Here is a 19,636-nt window from a genome sequence, read left to right on the forward strand (position 1 = left end):
TCAGGTAGTAATCCTAACTTGAAATGGAGGTTGACGTAGGAATCAGAAGAGGATGGTAATGAGGACACAAGATAGCTGTGAACAGGCTTCCCCTCTAAATTACCACCTTCCTGCAGACCTGAGTTGTCATAATGTAAAATGTGTGTCTGACCAAAGACACTGGACATATGTAAAGATGTAAGAATATTAACAGCTACATTATAAACCATTAAAAAACCCCAAAGCCTATCAATAGGGAATTGGTTAAAAGAATTGCAAAGTTATTAAAAAGATGACATATTCATTGGTGTGGAATACCTTTTTGTAAAAGCAGGCTGCAAAACAGGACATATAATCTTCTAAACTCATACATGTAAACATTGGTATGTGAGTATAAATGCAACTATCTGATAGAGTAGCAATATCTGTAACATCTCTAGGTGATCAGATTTTGAAGGATTTGGGGTCTTGTTTTTTGTCTGAATTCCTATGAAAGCTTGAATTGCATTTATAAACAGGAACGAAATCATACCTGAAATGAAGCCTGACATACGTTTCTATAGTTTGGTAATGGCCTTGTCCCTATGCTCACTTGTATCATGTGGAAATTGCAGAATCTGTAAAACTTAGCATTACTGTCTTGGGTAAACATCTAGCTAGCACTGTGGAGGTAAGAGGTGGTCTCTGCTCTAAATGTTTTTAATTCAAGTGAGACAGCATCATTCAACAAACCTCAAATGCCTATGTACCAACACTGTTATAGACAATAAGACACAAAGCAGTAACTGGCACCTTTTCCTATAAATTATTTCAGTGAATTTTAAATACTTCACTCATTAGGATGGCTATCAAATAAAAACGGCAAGAATGTGAAATTGGAACCCCTGTGCACTGTTGGTGGGAATATAAAATGGTATAACCGATATGGAAAACAGTATGGGGTTTGTAAGAAAATTAAAAGTAGAATCACCATATGATCCAGCAATTCTACTTCTGGGTACATATCCAAAAGAACTGGAAATAGGGAATCAAAAGAGATCATTTGTACACCCACGTTCATAACAGCATTACTGACAAAAAATGGAAGAGCCAAGTATTCAGCAATAGCTGCACGGATACGCAAACTGTGGCATATACATACAATGGAGTATTAATCAGCCTTTGAGGAAATTCTGCAACATGCGACATCACATATAAAATGAGTATTAAATAAGCGCGTTACAAAAGGCAAATATTGACTTCACTTACATGAGGTAGGCAAAATCATAAGCATATAATGGTGGTTGTGAGGGGCTGAAGAGAATGAATGATGCTTAATATAGTTCACAACTTATGGGGATGGGTAATAGTAATGGTTGCACGATTGTAATACTGTTGAACATACACTGAAAAAACGGTTGTGTATTTTACCAAACAAAAAACCCTAGCCTGACTTAAAAGGTGGGTCAGATTTGTGTAGGCAAGATTTAGAAAATAAGTAGATGAGGAATAGGCAATTTCTGCAGAAAAGTAGTGTATGCCTACATGTGTGGAACACTGAAGGGCAGAAGCAATTCCATTTCTCCAGCCTGGGCCAAGAACTTTTTTGGTTTTGTGCAGCTCAGCTGCTGCTTAGAGAAATGGGTCAGAAACACACTCTACTTGAGAAGCAGCCACAACCAGGAAAATGAATTAGGAGGTCTCTAATACTAGTTTCACCTTTTGTTTTATCAAGAATCATTTAAACTGCAATCCCTTTCCACGGGCTCTCAGGACACTACAAAATAAATCAGAATGCAGTTTCTATGGGAAAACCTTTAAGAGTCAAAGAAATGGCATCCAAGATCATAAAATATTAGACATTCTGCTATTGAGTTGGGCATGTTCGACTTTTGTCTACTGTATCCAATAGATTGTCTTTCTTTTCACATACCCTATAGTACACCTGGTTTTTACAGAACTTTTAAATTGTATGGAAATCATAAAACTTTTTAAGGCTGTAACTATTAAGTTCCAGAAAAGGTCAGAGCTAAAAATTTTGACATTCTTTAATGTTTTTAAAAATTACTCACATAGTACCTTCTCACTCAGAATTTTCAGTCTTCTCATTTTGGCATGTCATGTATTTAATTAGTACTTTTGAGCTCTAGCCAACTAGTTTATCAGCAGTGATGATAGATATTTCCACTTTTGCTATTTACTTGAAATTTCAACCGTTATCAAGCCGTTTCATTAGTTCCTATGTTGTGATTAAGAATGGTAACAGCAAAAAAGAAACACGGAAAAGAAAAAACTCTCTGGCAAAATAAATTCCAAAGACTGTTTCTGCCCCACTAACCTTCCTTAAAACATCTGATTGCACCAGGTCCCCAGAAAATTACAAGATTTTAATGTTCCGAGCAAAAAATACACTCGGGAAAGCAGTTTTCTAGGGTTCTGAAATGAGGTGTCTCTCACTAAAAACAAAACAAAACAAAACAGCTTTGCACAGGCCCCCAAATGGTGATTATTTACCAGCGTTTCCCTTACTTTTACGTTTTGAACAGTAGCAAAACTTGCAGTACTCCAAAAAATATCTAATCCATGCATCTGATTACAATTATCTAGCAAAAACACTTCCTCAGCTACAAGTAATCTTTCTCAAATATCGTCTCCACACTTGACATCACCACCACCCGATTTGTTAGAAATGCAAAAGACTTAACCAAAGCTCAGCACATCATAAAATCTAGGAGGGCCCAGCAATGTTTCAACTCAATCTCCAGGTAATTTTGATGCATGTAAACATTTGAGAACCACTAGTCTAAAGGAAAAGTATCTTGGCCTTACCTCTGACATTCATTGAACTTGTATCAGAGTGAAGTGGCACTTTAAGCCCAGGTTCAATAAACAGCTAAGGGTCTCTGCCAGGGACTACAATCTCAAACTCGTTGCCATTCAATATTTGAGCTTTCAGCTATACTGTTATATTCTATGGAGAGCAAGAGAGTTCACAGAGCTGCTTGGAGCATTATTGCAAATTATCTTAAACAGCCCACAGACCCTACCAATTGTTACTGATCTTTAAAAATGTTCTGCAGTGTTCCTGCAAGATTTCTCCTACACACCATGAACCTCTCATTTTTACATGGTAATGTATTTTACTGTTCAAAGACACCAAAAATTTGTGGTGAACTAAGCCAGGCAAAAAATGTGTATTCTTAATACCTGCCGTAATATTTAGTAGTGCATTATTTCCTTTTGTCCCCATCACCGTTAAAAAAAAAAAATTTCAGAAGATATAATCTTAAAAAGTTCCTTAGAATCATACCACTTAAAATCTTTACAGGAGATAGTATTATATTCTATGGGTAGAAATCCTTCTTCATAAATAAATTTTAAATGAAATTATACATAGGATACCCCAATACGCTGATCCCAAATTTTTCAGTAATGTTTAAAAAAGAAAAAAGGCTGCAAAACAAACTCAAGGTATTTATAAAGTTTCCCCCACAGGATATATGTAAGATTAAACTAAAGGCTAAAATGGAGGTGAGAAAAATGTTAAAACTTTACAGCAGGTTTAAGTAGAAACATTCTTACTAAATAAAGGTTTGCCATAATCTGGGAATAAGCTGTTACAGGTTTATTTATGAGAATTTCTGCTTTCTAAATGCTATCAGATGAAGCTATATCTTTTCTACAGCTTGGTACATCCAACAAAGTAGGGCCTATGGGAAAAAAGCTATCATTGACATGAAACAATTAGGAATTCCATTGTACACATAATGCTTTGTGTAGTTGTTGTTAGTTAAAAGTTGGAATTAAACAAAAGTGGGTAATTAGTATAGGCCAAAATTAAACTGAAGAAACTGGCAAAATTTTTTTGTTCATGTTACATTAAAAAATATCATGACCTGCAGAGGTATACCATAAAATTTTATTGAAATATTTGAAATATCCTTTAATACACTTGGAACTAAGAGTTTCAAAAAGAATTCCTGTAAGTTCTTATTAAATTAAAAAAAATTTGAGAACTGATACTCCCTTATACTAAGACCCCCAACATTTTGAAAGGCTGCTAGAATTCTTACTATTCCACCATGTTACTTTCAATTTTACTGTTAACTACTTCGACATGTCTAAACATTAGCATTTGCTATTTGTCTTTAGCATTTATAACTCCTGAGGTTTAAAAAAACCAATAGTCCCACTTTTGTTATGTAACAGGAACAAGAAATCCACCAGCACCAAAAACTTTAAAATTCATATCTTTAGTAGCAATCTTCAGAACACTCTAGATTGAAAATGTAAAAATTTGTTAAAGCATGCAAAAGTGTAACAGTGAATAAAAACCACAACTGACAATATATTGGTTAACATTCCAAACATGTATAACCAATGAACATGGCCTAGGTTTTTTTTTTATTGGTATTCACTTCAGAAACTTGAATCCACAGATATAAGCAGTATATAACCAGAAAGTTACAAGTAAACACAGATTATACATGCAAATTTCTGTTCACAAAGATCACATGTGCAGGTATATGAATTAGAAGCGTGCGTCTAGCTTATGGCCAAACTTTTTAAAATGCAGAAATGTAAAATTACATCTTGAAAATATGAAGAGATGGTCTACACACTTCAAAAATCAAATGTTGCTTATACCAGATGTATGACAGCTATAGGATTCAAGTGACAAGCAATAAGGTTTCAAGAAATTAATACTGGTCAAAGAGAATGGGAGTATTTTTACATTTCACTGAAAATACATTGACTACTAGAATACGAAATCTAGCAGGAACTTAGGGGAAAAAATTACAAAATCTAAAGCCAATTACTTAATATTTCTTATTACCTAAGCAACAGCATAACATTAAAAGAAAACTGCACCTGCATTTTAATTGCTAATCACACATTAATGAAGTTCTCCGAAAATGAAATGTAACCAAAAAAGCTTCAAACTCCAAATGAGAAGTCTACAAGGCTCAGATTAAAATGTGGAATGTTTCAGATGAAAGTAATAAAAATACAATTGGTTTTGTTCTTTATTGAATGGAATCAAAAGTTTTGACATTTCTTTGAAGCTTAGAACTACTAAATTTCATTTCTTTGAATAGTTCTACGTATCTTTTTCTTAGTGGTGCAAGTTGTCTTAAGTAGTTTACGAAGTCAGTCTCTACAAGTACTTCTGTCTGTTACCATTTCGATAAAACAAAAACAATTTTTCATTAACTTAACCGTATATGCATTTTTGCTATAACACTTAACACATGAACAGACATCTATTATTTTTCCACTAAAACAAAAGAGTACAATAGTTTTCTTCTAACTATCAGTATTGTATTTTAAAAAAGTTAACATTAAAAACAAAGAACCATTATTTTCTTTTGAAATCATTAAGATTCTTGTACATCTTAAGCTTCCTTCTTCTGCCTGCGTTCTTCTGCCAATTTATTCAGAAATTTCTGAAAAAAAAAAAAAAAATTACAGGAATTGTTACTTAAGAAAAACATAAATGGATATTAACTCTAAAATAAAATATTTTATTCATGTTTGACGACTGGAGTGCAATTTAACTATATAACCTTACCACTATTTTAAAGATTCAATTATTCCTATTAAGGTACAAAACTAAACCGGTTCAGGACACAATAACGCATTGGAAGAAAATGGTCAAATATGAAAAATGGTTACTTGAATGTGCAATTAACCCTAACTTATATAGATAAGAAAATAAGAGCAGTCACAGAGAGGAACTGCCACTACTCTTTAAGAATGTATGATTAAAATGGCATGCAATTATTCGATGCTTTTTCTACTAAAAGAGGGCAAAATTTTCTTCAAGAGCTTGTAGTAAATATTTGAGGTTTGTGGGCCATTTAGTCTTTATTTACACTCCTCAATTCTGTTATAGCAATAAAAGTAGCCATAGGCAATACTTAACCCATTTCCTGTATAGGGGAAAAAAGTACAGCTCACTGCCAGCATTAATTTAATTTTACATAAACACGTTCTTTGAGGCTGAAGCAAACCTGACTGGTTTTCCATGAGAAAGTAAAATATAAAAACTGTTCTTGGAGTTATTTCTAAACAGAACTTGTCTCTAATTCTAATGTGACAGAAGCATACACAGAAATCAGATTCATCAAATGAATCTTCAGCTAACTGTCCGAGAACAATGTTAATATCATGTATAGGAATGCTACGTTTTCTAAGATTTGACATTTTTGTGATCAAGAATTATTATATTTTGTAAATGGTAATACCACTACTAATAACAGAATGCTATAAACAGAATGTCATTTGTTTCCAAAGACTATTAATATACTCAAGTGGTGCGAAAATAATAGATATTTCATGGCAAACTTGGGGGTAAGGTTAGGACTGTAACTTGCGAGTTATCTTGGGGTAAATGCTGCAATGTCTTGGGGTAAATGCTGCAACCGCAAGCGCTGCTGGTGAGTATTCTCAGTGCAAACAGGAAATGGGTTAAATAAATAATCATGGCTGTGTTCCAAGAAAACTTTATTTACAGACGGCAGCAGCTGGGCCACAAGTGTAGCTTGCTGACCTTTGTATTAGACCTGTAACTTCTACAGTTCCTGGACACCAGAGATCTGTTAGGACCTTAATGAAAGCACCAAAAAAAAAATAATAATAATAATAAAAATAAAATAAAATAAAATTTAAATGTAATCTAAACATGAAAAGTTTCGTCGCTTTTGGTTGAAGTTTATCAACTGTATAGTTATTACAAATTAATGAGAATTAAAAGCCATCATATCCTTAAAAAGAAAAAAAACCTCCCAGTTAGAAAAACACTGCGTTACTATTAGGCAAGATATTGTACTACATTAATAATAAAGTTGACTAAGTTCCTTTAAAACAAGAATAGAGCCACTCCCAATGGAACAAATATCTAGAAAATTAAAATAGCTAGAAAATCTTAGCTAATACTCTCTATGAAGTATATCAAGCACCCAGAGACCACTTTTATATTTATCTAAGTAATAGACATAGTTTCTGCCTGGCACCAAACAGCTTGATATCAAATCAAATCAGACCTATTAAATTGTTTCTACCTCTGAGAATAACTACCATTCCTTTTCCATATCCATGATGGTTAAGATAGGTATAAGCAGCAAACACTTATATTTAAAACAAATGATTCAGCTAAGTATTGGATTTCCTAAATTCAATGCTATCTTTATCTAGTCAATGCAAAGAACATGTTTGAATATTTTGTATTATAAAGCAGTGTGGAAAACCAAGTTATCTACAATTACGAGGTTTTTAACTCAAATCTTTCAAGTTTTCCCATTATTTATTTCAATGCTTAGTCCTTAAAGAAGCCACTAACTAAAATACGGAATTTTAAAATATCCAAAAAGGAATTTGTTATTGTTATGCTTTATTCATTTATCCCAATATTTTTATTTTCTGTTGGTCATAAGACTTACTAAAGTGTCATTCCTAATAAATAATAATTTAAAGTCAATGCAAAAATGATGAGACATGGCACTTTATAAAGTTGGAAAAGCTCTATATCATGCCGCTTGGTCTTCAGGCCTCCAGTATTTTCCAAATTAGAGAAATTACAGTCTAATACTCATTTGAGAACACTTTCATTTTATCACAGAATTTATAACATGGTTGGAAATTACCAAATTATCATTTAACTAGAGTGTACTTTAGAAAGAGGCTGAACAGATGTTTCTAGAATTGATTTAACTGCATTAGGCTCACCAAAAGAAAACTGTTCTCTCTCAGTCCACAGACAGTATTACACACATTTTACTCTCTATAAACTTACATGATTTGTTAGTTTTCACAAAAGAACTCTTCCTCTTTAGGATTTAGCCTTACCTTTAATTTCTGATAATGAGGAAGGCTGCTGCAATGAGTATTCTTTGCAACTTCTTCATTTGTATAAAAGAGTGAACACAGCTTACAGTAAAACCCTGTTTTAGGTATCACATAGTCTATACCTAGAACACAAACATACATTCTTACAAATTCAGTAAACTGAGTATTTTAATTAGTGTTCTCAAATCTTTTTTTCCTGTCAGTATAATCTGAATGAGATAACATTTATGAGAAGTCCAGTATAGCCTAAGGTAAAACAAAATCAAACAAAAAAACAGCATTAGTTAACAGAATTGTGTTTAATTGTTGTGTAAGGTTCCACCTATTTTATAGTCTTAAAAAGGCAGAAATATAACAGGTAAACAAAATAAAAGGCAATGTGAAATTCTCAGAAACCTTTATGAGGGAAAAAGAGAACATATTGTGTAATGATAAAAGATAATACAAAATCAGGAGACTTAGATAAGAAAAGAGAATGCATCACTCAAGATTTACAAATTGTTTTGTACAGAAATAAATTTGAAACACTATCAGAACTCATGTTAAGACCAATTTAAAAATCTTATTTAATAAGAGTTTGGGGAGGGTGCGAGGGGAAGAACAAAGCCTTAAAGCTCACCAACAGGAACATTGGGCTGATACGGTCCAATTCTATACTCATCTGGGATTGTATAGTCCTCCTTGTTTTCGTCACTTTGGCCATCTGCATTTTCACTTGTATCTTTGTTGGGATCATCAGCATTCTCAGCAGATTCAGCGCCTGGTTCTGTATTTTCCTCATTTTTAATTCCATTTTCCAACGCTGCTTCATTTTCTTGATCAAGTTCCTCGATCTTGTCCACCTTAATTTCAACCAAACCATCATCATTTTTGTCACCAGATTTAAATGCCATGCCCGATTTACGAAGTTTCTGAAGTTCCGAATCTTCCTCATCACCAACCTCATCTAGAGTGACAAAACCTTCCATACTCCCTGGGAAACGACGCTGTTAAGAAAGACAAATTTACTCTGCAACAATTATCCTGCAGCATCCCTTCCATTTGCTTTACTTGAAGGGAAAGGGATAGCGTCTTTGTCTTTATTCATTTTCTCGAAATACTTTTTCCTCCCCCCCGCCAAATTTACTGACTTTTTTAAAACAAGCTTGTTTTAAAACTAAAGGCTTGCCTCACACAAAGAACAGAAAATAAATGATATGAGGATACTCATATTCAAATGTCTACACTTTCTTAGAATTTTATGCTTCTAGGGAATGTATCAAAGAACTGACTTAAAATAAGTAATTGAGTGATGTCCTTTGGAAAACAGTATCTTATAATACAACTGTTGTTTAGAGAACACTTAGTCTAGAACAGTATAGCAATTAAAAAAAAAAAAATCAAGTACTGGAGCACCACTACCTAGGTTTAAATTTTGGCTCTGCCACTTATAAGCACCATGACCATGGACAATTGAATTTCCAATGCCTCAATTTCCTCATTTCATGAAATGGGAATAACAAAGGTATCTACCGCACATCGTTATCATGAGGATTAAGTTAATTATCACACAGAGCTCAGAAAAATTTCGTTTTCTCATAGTTGAATGTTTCTTAGAAGAAACAAATAGAATAAAAATTTCATTTCAAAAGCCGTTTTAATGCTCTAATCCTTAATGTAATCATTAAGAGTTGGTATACCATGGCTCTTTTACTTTTCTTTATACTATGAATGTATTTTTATATTCATATTCACCTGACATGCTCTTATTTATAACATATGTTCTAGAAAAAATGTTTTTAAAAGCTATTAAAATATATGATCACGCTTAATATTTCTCAAATAAAAAAATTCTTCAAGTTCAATAATACTGGAATGATTGGCAAAATATTTTAAGTATCTTCGGTCAGTTAACTTATTGCAAACTCATACCCCATCTTTTTACAAACAAGCTCAACTATACAGCTGCCTACAAGTACTTAAGTACTTATATACTACCACTACAATATAGAAGTATGTAATAGTTTTAAGTATTTCTCCTTCATTACTAAAAAGTTCTTTGGGAGTTGATTTTTGCCAACTATAATAAGAGTCCTATTTAATGTTTATTGCAGAGTTTAGATTTAAATGTTTATATTATGGTTCATATCTGATTTTTTCTAATATAAATGACTAATTCTCTCTGATCTGACCCTGCTATGGTAATTAATTTGAAAACTTTTATTTGATCTAGTTTTCTATTAAAACAGGCCAATATACAATCTTTCTTTACCTTTTTAAGCTTTTTCTTTGCAGCTGCTGAAGCACTTCCATCTTTTTTCACAGCTTTGTCTGAAGGTTCCTTTTTCCCATCAGAAGTCACATCACCTAAATTAGCAAGATCTGTTTCATCTCCCACTGAACTGCCACTTTCTAGCAGTGCTGCTGCTTCTTCTTCATCTACGAGTAATTCATCTTCGGATTCAAGAAGCATGCTAGGTTCTTGTTCTGTCTGGTCATCCTTTGTATCTTTTTCACCATCTTCACCTGACTTCTCTTCTTGTTCTTTACCTTCATTTGTACTTTCAGTCTTCTGAGAACCATCAGTTTTGGATTTCTTATCACTAGGAGATTCTTTGCCATCTGGAGAATAAGATCTTTTTCTGAAATCAAAAAGATATACCTCATTAAGTCTCTTGAGTTGGAAAACAAGTTTAATATACCAGTGTTCTCTCTCTCTCTCTCTCTCTCACACACACACACACACACACACACACACACACACACAACATTACCGGGATTTATCTTTTTTCAGTAAGTCAATGCCTCTGTTGGGAATCTAAAAGACAAAATTTTGCATTAGTTAAATAAATGTATTAAAATATTTACAGAATATGTAATTGCCCAATTAATAATTGATAATCATCCTTTATATAATCAACTAATAAGCTTATTAATCCCTATAACCATACCTAAGATTTTAAGCTGCCTATAGGCAGCAGTTCATCACAATATTTCGATGGAAGAGTGGATAATTAATATTTTGGTAGAACACTGTTCAAATAAAATCTAAAATATAGTAGATAAAAGCAATAATGGTGCTTTTACAGAACACCAGATAAAAAACTTCTTCTGAGGAAAACCAGAAAAAGAAAAAAGGTTGCTGTCTTTCAGTAACTAAACCTTTCAATAAGAATGTGGTGACTTGAATTATGTGAAAATAAGCTTTACAATGATTGCAAATGAAGTACTACATACCCTTAGTACCAATTTTTTATATTTTTCAGACAGGTCAACTTTCACACATCTCCCCTGGAACCAAAGGGCCTTTTTCAAACAGTGGTCAACCATTGCCATTGCATCTTCTCTGGTCTCCATCTCTATAAATGCCTTAAGGGAAAAAAAAAAGTTAGAAAGGACATTATTTTTCTAAGAACTGTATAGAATTCTTGTGCTTATTATTTTTTCTAAAAAGTTATTAAGAGTTAAAAATTCATTGAATAAAATAAGGAGTACTTGTCAGATTTACAAAGTAGTACCAATTAAACTACCTATATGTAAGGCTTTCTGCCAAAAAAAAAAAAAAAAAAGCTTAAAAGATATTACTCAAAATACCCTAAAAACAAAAAATTAATAATTTAAAAAAATCTGTAACAGACAAAAACTCAGAATGCTGTTAAAGCAAATTGCATTAAAAAAAAAAAAAAGAAAAATCACGTATAATGTGGAAAGCAATACAATAATCCCAGTTGAAGCAAGAATAAATAACAACTATATACATACACATAGGAAGATCTTGGAAGCAAACCCTGGAAACAAAACTGTCACTATCCTGAGCAAGAGACAACACTTTTATTTCCCACTTTAAACTTTTCAGTATTTATTCAATGCTTTACTTGGATCATCTATGACAACATAAAATTATTGCTTGGCTAAGAAATTTATCTATGAGAATATAAAAAAAAAAGAAAAACACACTCCTGCTTTCTTTACTAAAAATTATGCACAAAAAAGTCTTAAAGCACTTAATCCTTTTTACAACCTCTACATGTATATTACCTGACTTTTCATCCTCATCAGTATATAATTCTTTATTTTCCCATAAGGCTCAGCAAGCTTAAGGACAGCACTGTCAGAATATCCAGAATGAGGTAAATTGCTGAGATGTATCACTCGTCCAAGCTCTTGCTTTTGATCAAACTTCTGATCTGGCTTCCCTTCAGGTTTCTTTAATAACACGGGAAAAAAAGGCGCAAGTCAAATGTTGGTAGGTATGCTATAATTATTAGCTAATAGTATTATCCTAGTTATTAGCAGCAATTTTAAATATCTAAAGTTAATAAATATTAAAATGATGTATTAAATACATCATTTTGTATTATGTATTAAATACAATACAAATTTGGAAAAATAAATATTACCTTTATTCTTTTATACTTCTGGGATAAATGAACTCTCACTGGCTTGCCAAATACTAATGCTGGTGTGGTTGTATAGTAATCCACTGCAGCCTGAGCATCCTCTGTGGTTGCCATTTCAATAAATGCCTGAAATCGCACACAAAAAAACTATTTCAAACAAACAAACATTGCTCAGTCTTTCCAGACATATTTAATCATTGAATAAAAAGCACTTCGAAAACTCAACATTGCTAACTTGCTGTTTTATTAAAGGTCATCATATATTTTTTTTTATTATCTTCACACTACTAAAGCTATCATTTATGCCCACTAGATTAGAAATGATTTGGTACCATTTTGGTAAAAGTCTGAAATGGTTTTCCAAGGATCCTTTTACAGCCTTTCTCGTAATATAGTGATAATGACAATTTACTACTTAAGAACCAATTTATAGTTACTAATTATTCATTAGCACCAGAATTTAGTTATTATAGCAAGTCCTTAAATAACATCTTTTCATTATAAAGTTTATGAAATGCCGAATCAACTTTAATTTACAATTAGCACGTGGCAAAAATGGTTTCATCATACATTGTTTTATTTAAAAAATCTATTGACAACATAAGTGAGGACTCATATATTATCACACTTCAACTACTGGCTTTTCTCCTATACTTCATTCTATATGGATGACTTAAGATTACATTGAGTGGTTTTTCTATACAAAGCCATGTAATCCCTCTAGGAAATAAAAGGAATTATATCACTAAAGAAAACAAATCCCTTTAGTGATGAATAAATACTATACTTATTTCAACTCATACCTCATTGATTTTATTTAAAATCAGATGATTGGAAATTACTCCAAATGGTTCCACCAGCTGTAATAATTGATATCTTAAGTTTTTCCCTCGCTGAAAATCCATGATGTGAACAACTCGGCTAGTTTCCTATACATTAGGAAACAATTCATGTCAGTAAGGCTCTTTAAAAGCAATATGAAACAGGTTATACATTAAAACTTTTATAGTCTAATAGTAACCAGAGAACATTTTAAGTATTTAAAATAACAACTCATAACAAACATTCTAGAGAATTTAAAAACTACACAGGAAATATAATGTCGGTAGGGTAAATCTCGAGTTTCAAAAAAACAGTCTGCACTGAATTTAAAATTGAATACTGTGTACATTACTGGATAGCAAAGTTCTTAAGACTCTGAATCAAGGTGAGAGATATATTGACTATGGGCAAATGAAAATTAAAGTTTTAACGCTTATCAAAGTCACAGGAAATACTGATGGCTTTCAAACTATAGTGGTCTTCCTATAGAAAAGACTGACGCAGATTCGATCAGTAAAGATTTAAGTCAAACCGCATTCCCCCAAAACAGCAGAGAGTAAAAACAAGAGCCGCATTACTGACCACTCTGCCTTTCTGCATGTGTCTTGGTCCTTGCAGGTTCCCATTTCCAGCACCTTTATGCGGGGAAAACATACTTTTTCAGTACTGTAATAACTATATTTGCTATAATAGGTATTTCAACTGAAGAATGAACACCTTTCAAACACTAATAAAAGGATATTATAAATATCATGAGTACCATGTTGTCTCATGCAAAATGTATATAGTACCATGTTATTTTCAAATAATATTTTAATGAGCCTTCTTTTGCCCATAATCACTCCATTTTATTTTTACATAAATTTTATAATCACCTAGATTTCCTCTTGGTCCAACTGCTGGTCCCCCAAGATGAAACGAGGGAGGTGGAGGTCCCAGAATTCCTGGTGCTGGGTTTGTAGACTGCTGCAACATGAACGGATCACCCCTAGTAATGTGAGAACATAAAACATGAGCATCATAAAGATATCCATTAGAAATAATTAAGATTCATTGTTAAAGCACCCCTTATATGACTATGATTTTAATCTTTGGGGGCATTTATGTGTGAAGCAATTAGGAAAACATCTATAATAGCATTAAAGCAAAAATTACTGCATAAGTCCCCCCCCCAAAAGATTCTTTCAACCAAATGACTTTTTACCAAACCCTCAGATTCAATAAAAAAATTCAGAAACTACTTTATGAAATGTTGAAAGTTTAACCTGAATTCCTTACATTGATCTCCTTTACAAACAGCAGCTTAAAATTTTTAACTTACATTGTGTGTCCTGTATCATTGTCAGGATTCCATTCTGGGTAGCTTTAAAAAGACCAGAAAATTAACTTTAAAATAAAACTGTCCTTTTCACAAATTAGCCTTGTTTGGCCCTTAAAATAGAGATTATTAGTAAAATTATTTTAGAGTCTAAGTGTTAGAAATATTAGTTTAAAACATGTCATCTGAATTTTTCCAAAGAAAAATTTCAGAACTCCAAATCAATCCAAACAAATGAAAATCAACTTGTTCTGCACAGTTTGAAAATGTAGGTAATGTTGAAAATAATTTTTTTTTCTGTATTTGTTAAGTCATAGGAAAAGTGCTGCACAAGGGATTGGAAATATGGGCTATACAGGGAAACAAGGACAATAGGTTTTCTTTCTCCAATATTAAGTACCAAGAGGATAGCTGAGTTGTAGACTAGAAAGCAAAGGCAGCACCAATAGAGCAATTGCCATTCCAGTGAACAATGGGGATTGTGTGTTCAATTTCATTCTGGCAGCTTAAACTCAGAACCAAAAGTATCTCAAAAGCAAAAAATTACATCCCAAAGGATATTGCTTGACAGCTAATTTGTAACTACTAACGACTTTCCCCCTTTTCTGTATACTCAATATTTTTGGAGCATGTATTGAAAATGTTCTTATAAATCTATTCTATGTATCAAAAGCTATCTTTAAGTCTATTAAAAATTCTTGTAATTTGTATAAAAAGCCAATGTTTATTTACCCTAAAAATATCAAATAACAAAGTACCACTATCATTGAATCTAATATTCCATGTAAGATTCCAGATATAAACATTTTATTTGTAATTAGTATGAACTATGCAGCAATAACAGTGGATATTACGAGTAAATGATGAACTCCCCAAAACCAATCAATGGCTGTTTGATTCACGATAAGGATGCTTTAGAGGTATTTCAAACTCCTACATTTCAAGAAGAAGCTGGCATCGACGACTGTGACTTGCTCCATTGATATGTTGACTCCACTCCTGCAGCAAAGTAAATTAGTAGAATTAACAAAAACAAAATGAAAATATTTTAATTTGAACCATTCAAACTCTAGGATGTTAATCTATATATGCAATATCATAGGGTGTACAAACACCTGCCATTCACTGATACTGAATTAATTTTAAAACCATTTCTCTAAATCCTTGTAGCTTGATCCTGCCCTCAAATACTCCATGCACATTCTTGGAAAAACTGGACAAAACTTGGTTAACATACTAATAGACCTGACAGGGAAAAGATATAGAGTTAATAAAGATCAAGAATAGTAACTGACTTTGAGATCAGCTAGACATTAATTTCTGTTGTAGACCAAACTATTCATGTTATATTATTAGCATTGCTTTTTTGTAGTACTCTAAATATGACAAAATATCCATGCTTACCTACTTTTCTAGAAAAATATATGCTATAAATGTGAACAATTAGTTAAAAATAGACTTTTTAAGTAATCCAGCCTTTTTAGGTATGCTCCAAATATACTACAGACATAAAAAGCTAAGCTGATTCAACAGGAATGGCTTTTCTAGAAAATGTTCCCCATTTATCAAAAAATTAAGCTCCCATTATACTTCCCCAAAATAAGCCAATTTCAGGATGCCTGTTTCCAACTTTCAAGGGAGAAAAACATTTCATTTGGTCAATACTTGCTCCGTGATTATTTTAAATTTGAAGGAATTAACTTTTTTCTATTTTGTGCAAATAAAATTTCCTTTCTTTACTTGAAAATCCACATATAAATGATTGATGTTTTAGGTAATATAAGAAAGTTGTTAGGAAAAGTAGGCTCTGCCACACTGCCTGGGTTCCATTCTCAAAGTGCCACTTACTAGACGTGAATCTCTGGTAGAAAATATTTAAATTCACTGTGAGTCAATATTATCCTAGGGTTTTGTGAAAAGTAAATGAATAAAGGTAGACTGCTTATCATAACATTGCCCGGCACATAGTAAGTGCTCAAAAAAAAAAAAAAAAAAGTGATTATTACACTGCTTATAAAGTTAACTTGTTTTACAATTCCCGCTTTACAAGTATTATTCTTTTACAAATTCCCACAAAATGAGGCAACTTTTGTGACATCCACACTACCTAACAATTATATTTGGAATATGAAACATGGTCAGGCAATGTTGTTAAAAGGGTCTCACTTCAAGCTGAACTAAAACAAGCAAATTACAAGAGATACCTTTTTAAAATGTTTTAGATCTATATTTTATAAATGGGACCCTAATTTTTAAAAACTACTTTATATTACAAGTTTACATACATTCCTATGCCATAATAGAATTAATTAAAACCCCGTAAGAGAATTAAGATGGAACACATCCAAACAGAATGGCACTTCTCAGAACTTGAAGAGCGCTCTCTTAAAGCTAGATTGTCTTTTGAAAATAATGGCTAATAGCTAAGGAACTCAAAGAGATCTCTCCAGCTGGCTCTACAATCAGATATCTGGGATATAAAAAGGTTTTACTTGCAAAGCAACAGACCATTGACTTGTTGAAGGCCACTTTTAAAATGGCTGTAAGCAAGAGGCGCCATAGGTAAAGTTCACAAAATCCAGAAGACGGATTAAACAATCAACTCAGAATTTTCTGAACTAAAAATATTCTCAGATTTTATTTATAAAATATCCTTGAGAAGCAGTGTGTTGGGAGAGAACACTATATAGTAAGTTACCTTATTAGGAATGCTTCTAATTTACAGGAGATGAAAAGGGTATCTACTTGAACGGAAATTATTTATATCCAATTCCTATGCCCTTTAAAAGTTCAAACTTATGGTAAAACTGTAGCTGATCTTTCAAAGTACTAGAAGGAAGGCTAAGATCAAAGAATCATTTACAAACCTCCCAAGCTCACCCATTACTAATTTGTACTACCACGTCTAACCTTTTACTGTTTGGTGTAAGGTGAGGATTAAGAGTCAAAGGTTTTTTTTAAAAAACTATATCCTTGGAGTCTACACTGAGGTAACTCTAACATCAGAATAAAGAAAAAGAATTCAGCTTTTGAATTTAGAAATTCTGTAGGAAAACTACATTCACCTTGACGTCTTTGAAATACCTAAGTTATATTAAGAAAGGATAATTTGGAGAAATAATTCTAGAATGGCAGAATAAAGAATAACGTAAGGGCCTCTAGAATAATACTAAAAGGAAAAATATGAATTCAAGTGACAAGACAACAAAAGGGCAGTTTTCTCTAGTGAAAGGAATTTGAAGTTGTATAGAAAAGCAACCTGACATTCAAAAGTGACCTAGAAAGAAAAGCAACACCACTGAAAGTCACTTAAAATGTCAAAAATAATGATGACAAATTAGATGTTTTTCACTTAAAAGTTCCTTAAGAAGTTTTGATCATGTAGGTTATTTAATGTTACCACTAAGTGAAAAGAACAGATTTTCCAAGTTATGCAGCAATACCAGAGAGCAGGATGAAATGTTTTAAAAAATTTTCATTACCTACTTGCACCACAGAAATTTTCTCTGAAGTCACTGTATCTACATCAACTACAAAATGAGTAAGGACCACTACTAAACATGAATATCTCTTTTTTTTTCCCCTCCAATAATGCAGGTACCTGGAAAACATCAGCTATGTTAAAGAAATGAAGCCAGGTACTTAAACTTAAAATTGGTCCAATTTACAAATAGAAATTTTGTAAATTAAACAAAGGGCCTCTAAAATAGTTCTTAAATGTTCCCAACATTCTGACAGAACACCAACACTAGCTAGGTACCTCACTCTTGAATCCAGTTTCATTGAATATTTTTAAATTGTTTTAATTTAGATCCATTTACTATCATTATTTATTAATATTGTTCAGAATCTCGAAGGTAACAAAATTTGGAGAAAAAATAATCATACATAAAATAAAAACTTTTCTGATTAAAGTCCTCTCAGTTTCCTTTTATGTTCCTTTACTCAATGATTTTTCTATGTGCAAACAAGGTTAAATTACTGCTCAAAGTCAGGATAAAGAGACTTCCAACAGGTTTTGATTTATAATGACTGCAGTAATAAAGATTTTAAGTTCCTTACAATCACTTTCACTTGAGACACTGTAACTAGCGATTTTCCTTGGAATTCAGAGATCTTTTCTGAGAACACTGATCAATATTGCCATTACTGTAAATAGGCATGAAGTAACAGAAAAAATGGAGCCACTAAAGTTTAATGGACCTTTTCAGTACTGATCAAAAACTAAATTCCATGATATACTTGGTATATCCAACGAATATGAAAAAAGACAACCCCAAAAATACCAAACAAAATTTTCTAATTTCTACGAGTTTGGGGTTCTATGTCTTAAATGGAAATTAATTTATGAATTTAAATTTAGCATTTGCTGTTTATTTTGGTATGGATTAAAGATTAAAATATTCCTTGTTTGTATACTTAAATTATGTTTACATTAATTCAAAAGGTTTTTGTATTATAGAAATACATATTTAGCTAATTACTTTTTAAAGACATTTTTCAAAATACTCTTAATTCAAATAACAAGCCTTTTCTCTTAATCATGAGATCCAAACAGATTAAAAAACAAAATCTAACAATCTGCTTTAGTTTATTCAAAAATTAACTCACTAAAAAATGCATTTAAAAGGGATAAATATGAAAAGAAAATGACCTTTCCAGGTGTTACTGTAAATAAAAAACCCTGTAACATTAACCATCAAGTCAATTTCATGGCAGCAACAGGTTCCAGTTAAACAGAATTAACTACACAGCACATCAGGAAAAATGGATGGTCATAGATTATAGATCCAAACTAGCAGAGTGCTATAATGTTGACTTTAAGTCAACTGCACTGTTTTTTTTGGGGGGTGGGGGTGGGGGGCGGAATCAGAGAATGAGTAAAATTGAAACACTAAAAGAGAAAGGACAACATATTTAAAAGAACTTTTTGATAAAGTTCCCATTTTGCCAGATGTGATAATTAAAGCAAAGGAGAATTCACTACATCTTTGTTTTGTTTTGTTGCTCAAATGACTATACCAGAAGTCTAAGCCTAAGTCAGAAAAAGAATATGCTTATGAGGAAACACAGAGCAGGATACTGCGGTAGTTGATTTTTCCAAGTCTCTAAAGGGATAGATGTAATATGGGACAATAAAAAGTGAGTTCTGAAGTATGTTTAAGAAAGTTGTGGAAAAGGAGAAAAAAAATGATGAAAAATTTCAGTCACAGTATGAGAGTTTGTGTTAAAGGGAAATCAAAAAAGGAAGAATGAACTAATCTAAAATATGAAACATACTGAAACAAACACCAGGGCTCTACATTAACTC

The 19,636-nt window shown here is 32.3% G+C and overlaps 1 protein-coding gene across 1 annotated transcript in view; it reads right to left on the bottom strand.

Moving 5' to 3' along the window:
- Positions 1 to 3,863: 3,863 nt before the first annotated feature.
- Positions 3,864 to 19,636, bottom strand: part of MATR3 (matrin 3) — a 26,801-nt gene continuing 11,028 nt past the window's right edge. The window contains 13 exon segments of the mRNA XM_006923052.3: positions 3,864 to 5,405; positions 7,807 to 7,928; positions 8,426 to 8,648; positions 10,058 to 10,427; positions 10,560 to 10,603; positions 11,023 to 11,154; positions 11,824 to 11,991; positions 12,186 to 12,311; positions 12,989 to 13,114; positions 13,590 to 13,642; positions 13,883 to 13,995; positions 14,329 to 14,370; positions 15,263 to 15,324. Coding sequence (XP_006923114.1) covers positions 5,355 to 5,405; positions 7,807 to 7,928; positions 8,426 to 8,648; positions 10,058 to 10,427; positions 10,560 to 10,603; positions 11,023 to 11,154; positions 11,824 to 11,991; positions 12,186 to 12,311; positions 12,989 to 13,114; positions 13,590 to 13,642; positions 13,883 to 13,995; positions 14,329 to 14,370; positions 15,263 to 15,324 — 1,632 coding nt within the window. The 3' untranslated portion in view covers positions 3,864 to 5,354.

Source organism: Pteropus alecto, unplaced genomic scaffold (assembly GCF_000325575.1).
Source record: "Pteropus alecto unplaced genomic scaffold, ASM32557v1 scaffold78, whole genome shotgun sequence".
Lineage (NCBI taxonomy): Eukaryota > Metazoa > Chordata > Mammalia > Chiroptera > Pteropodidae > Pteropus > Pteropus alecto.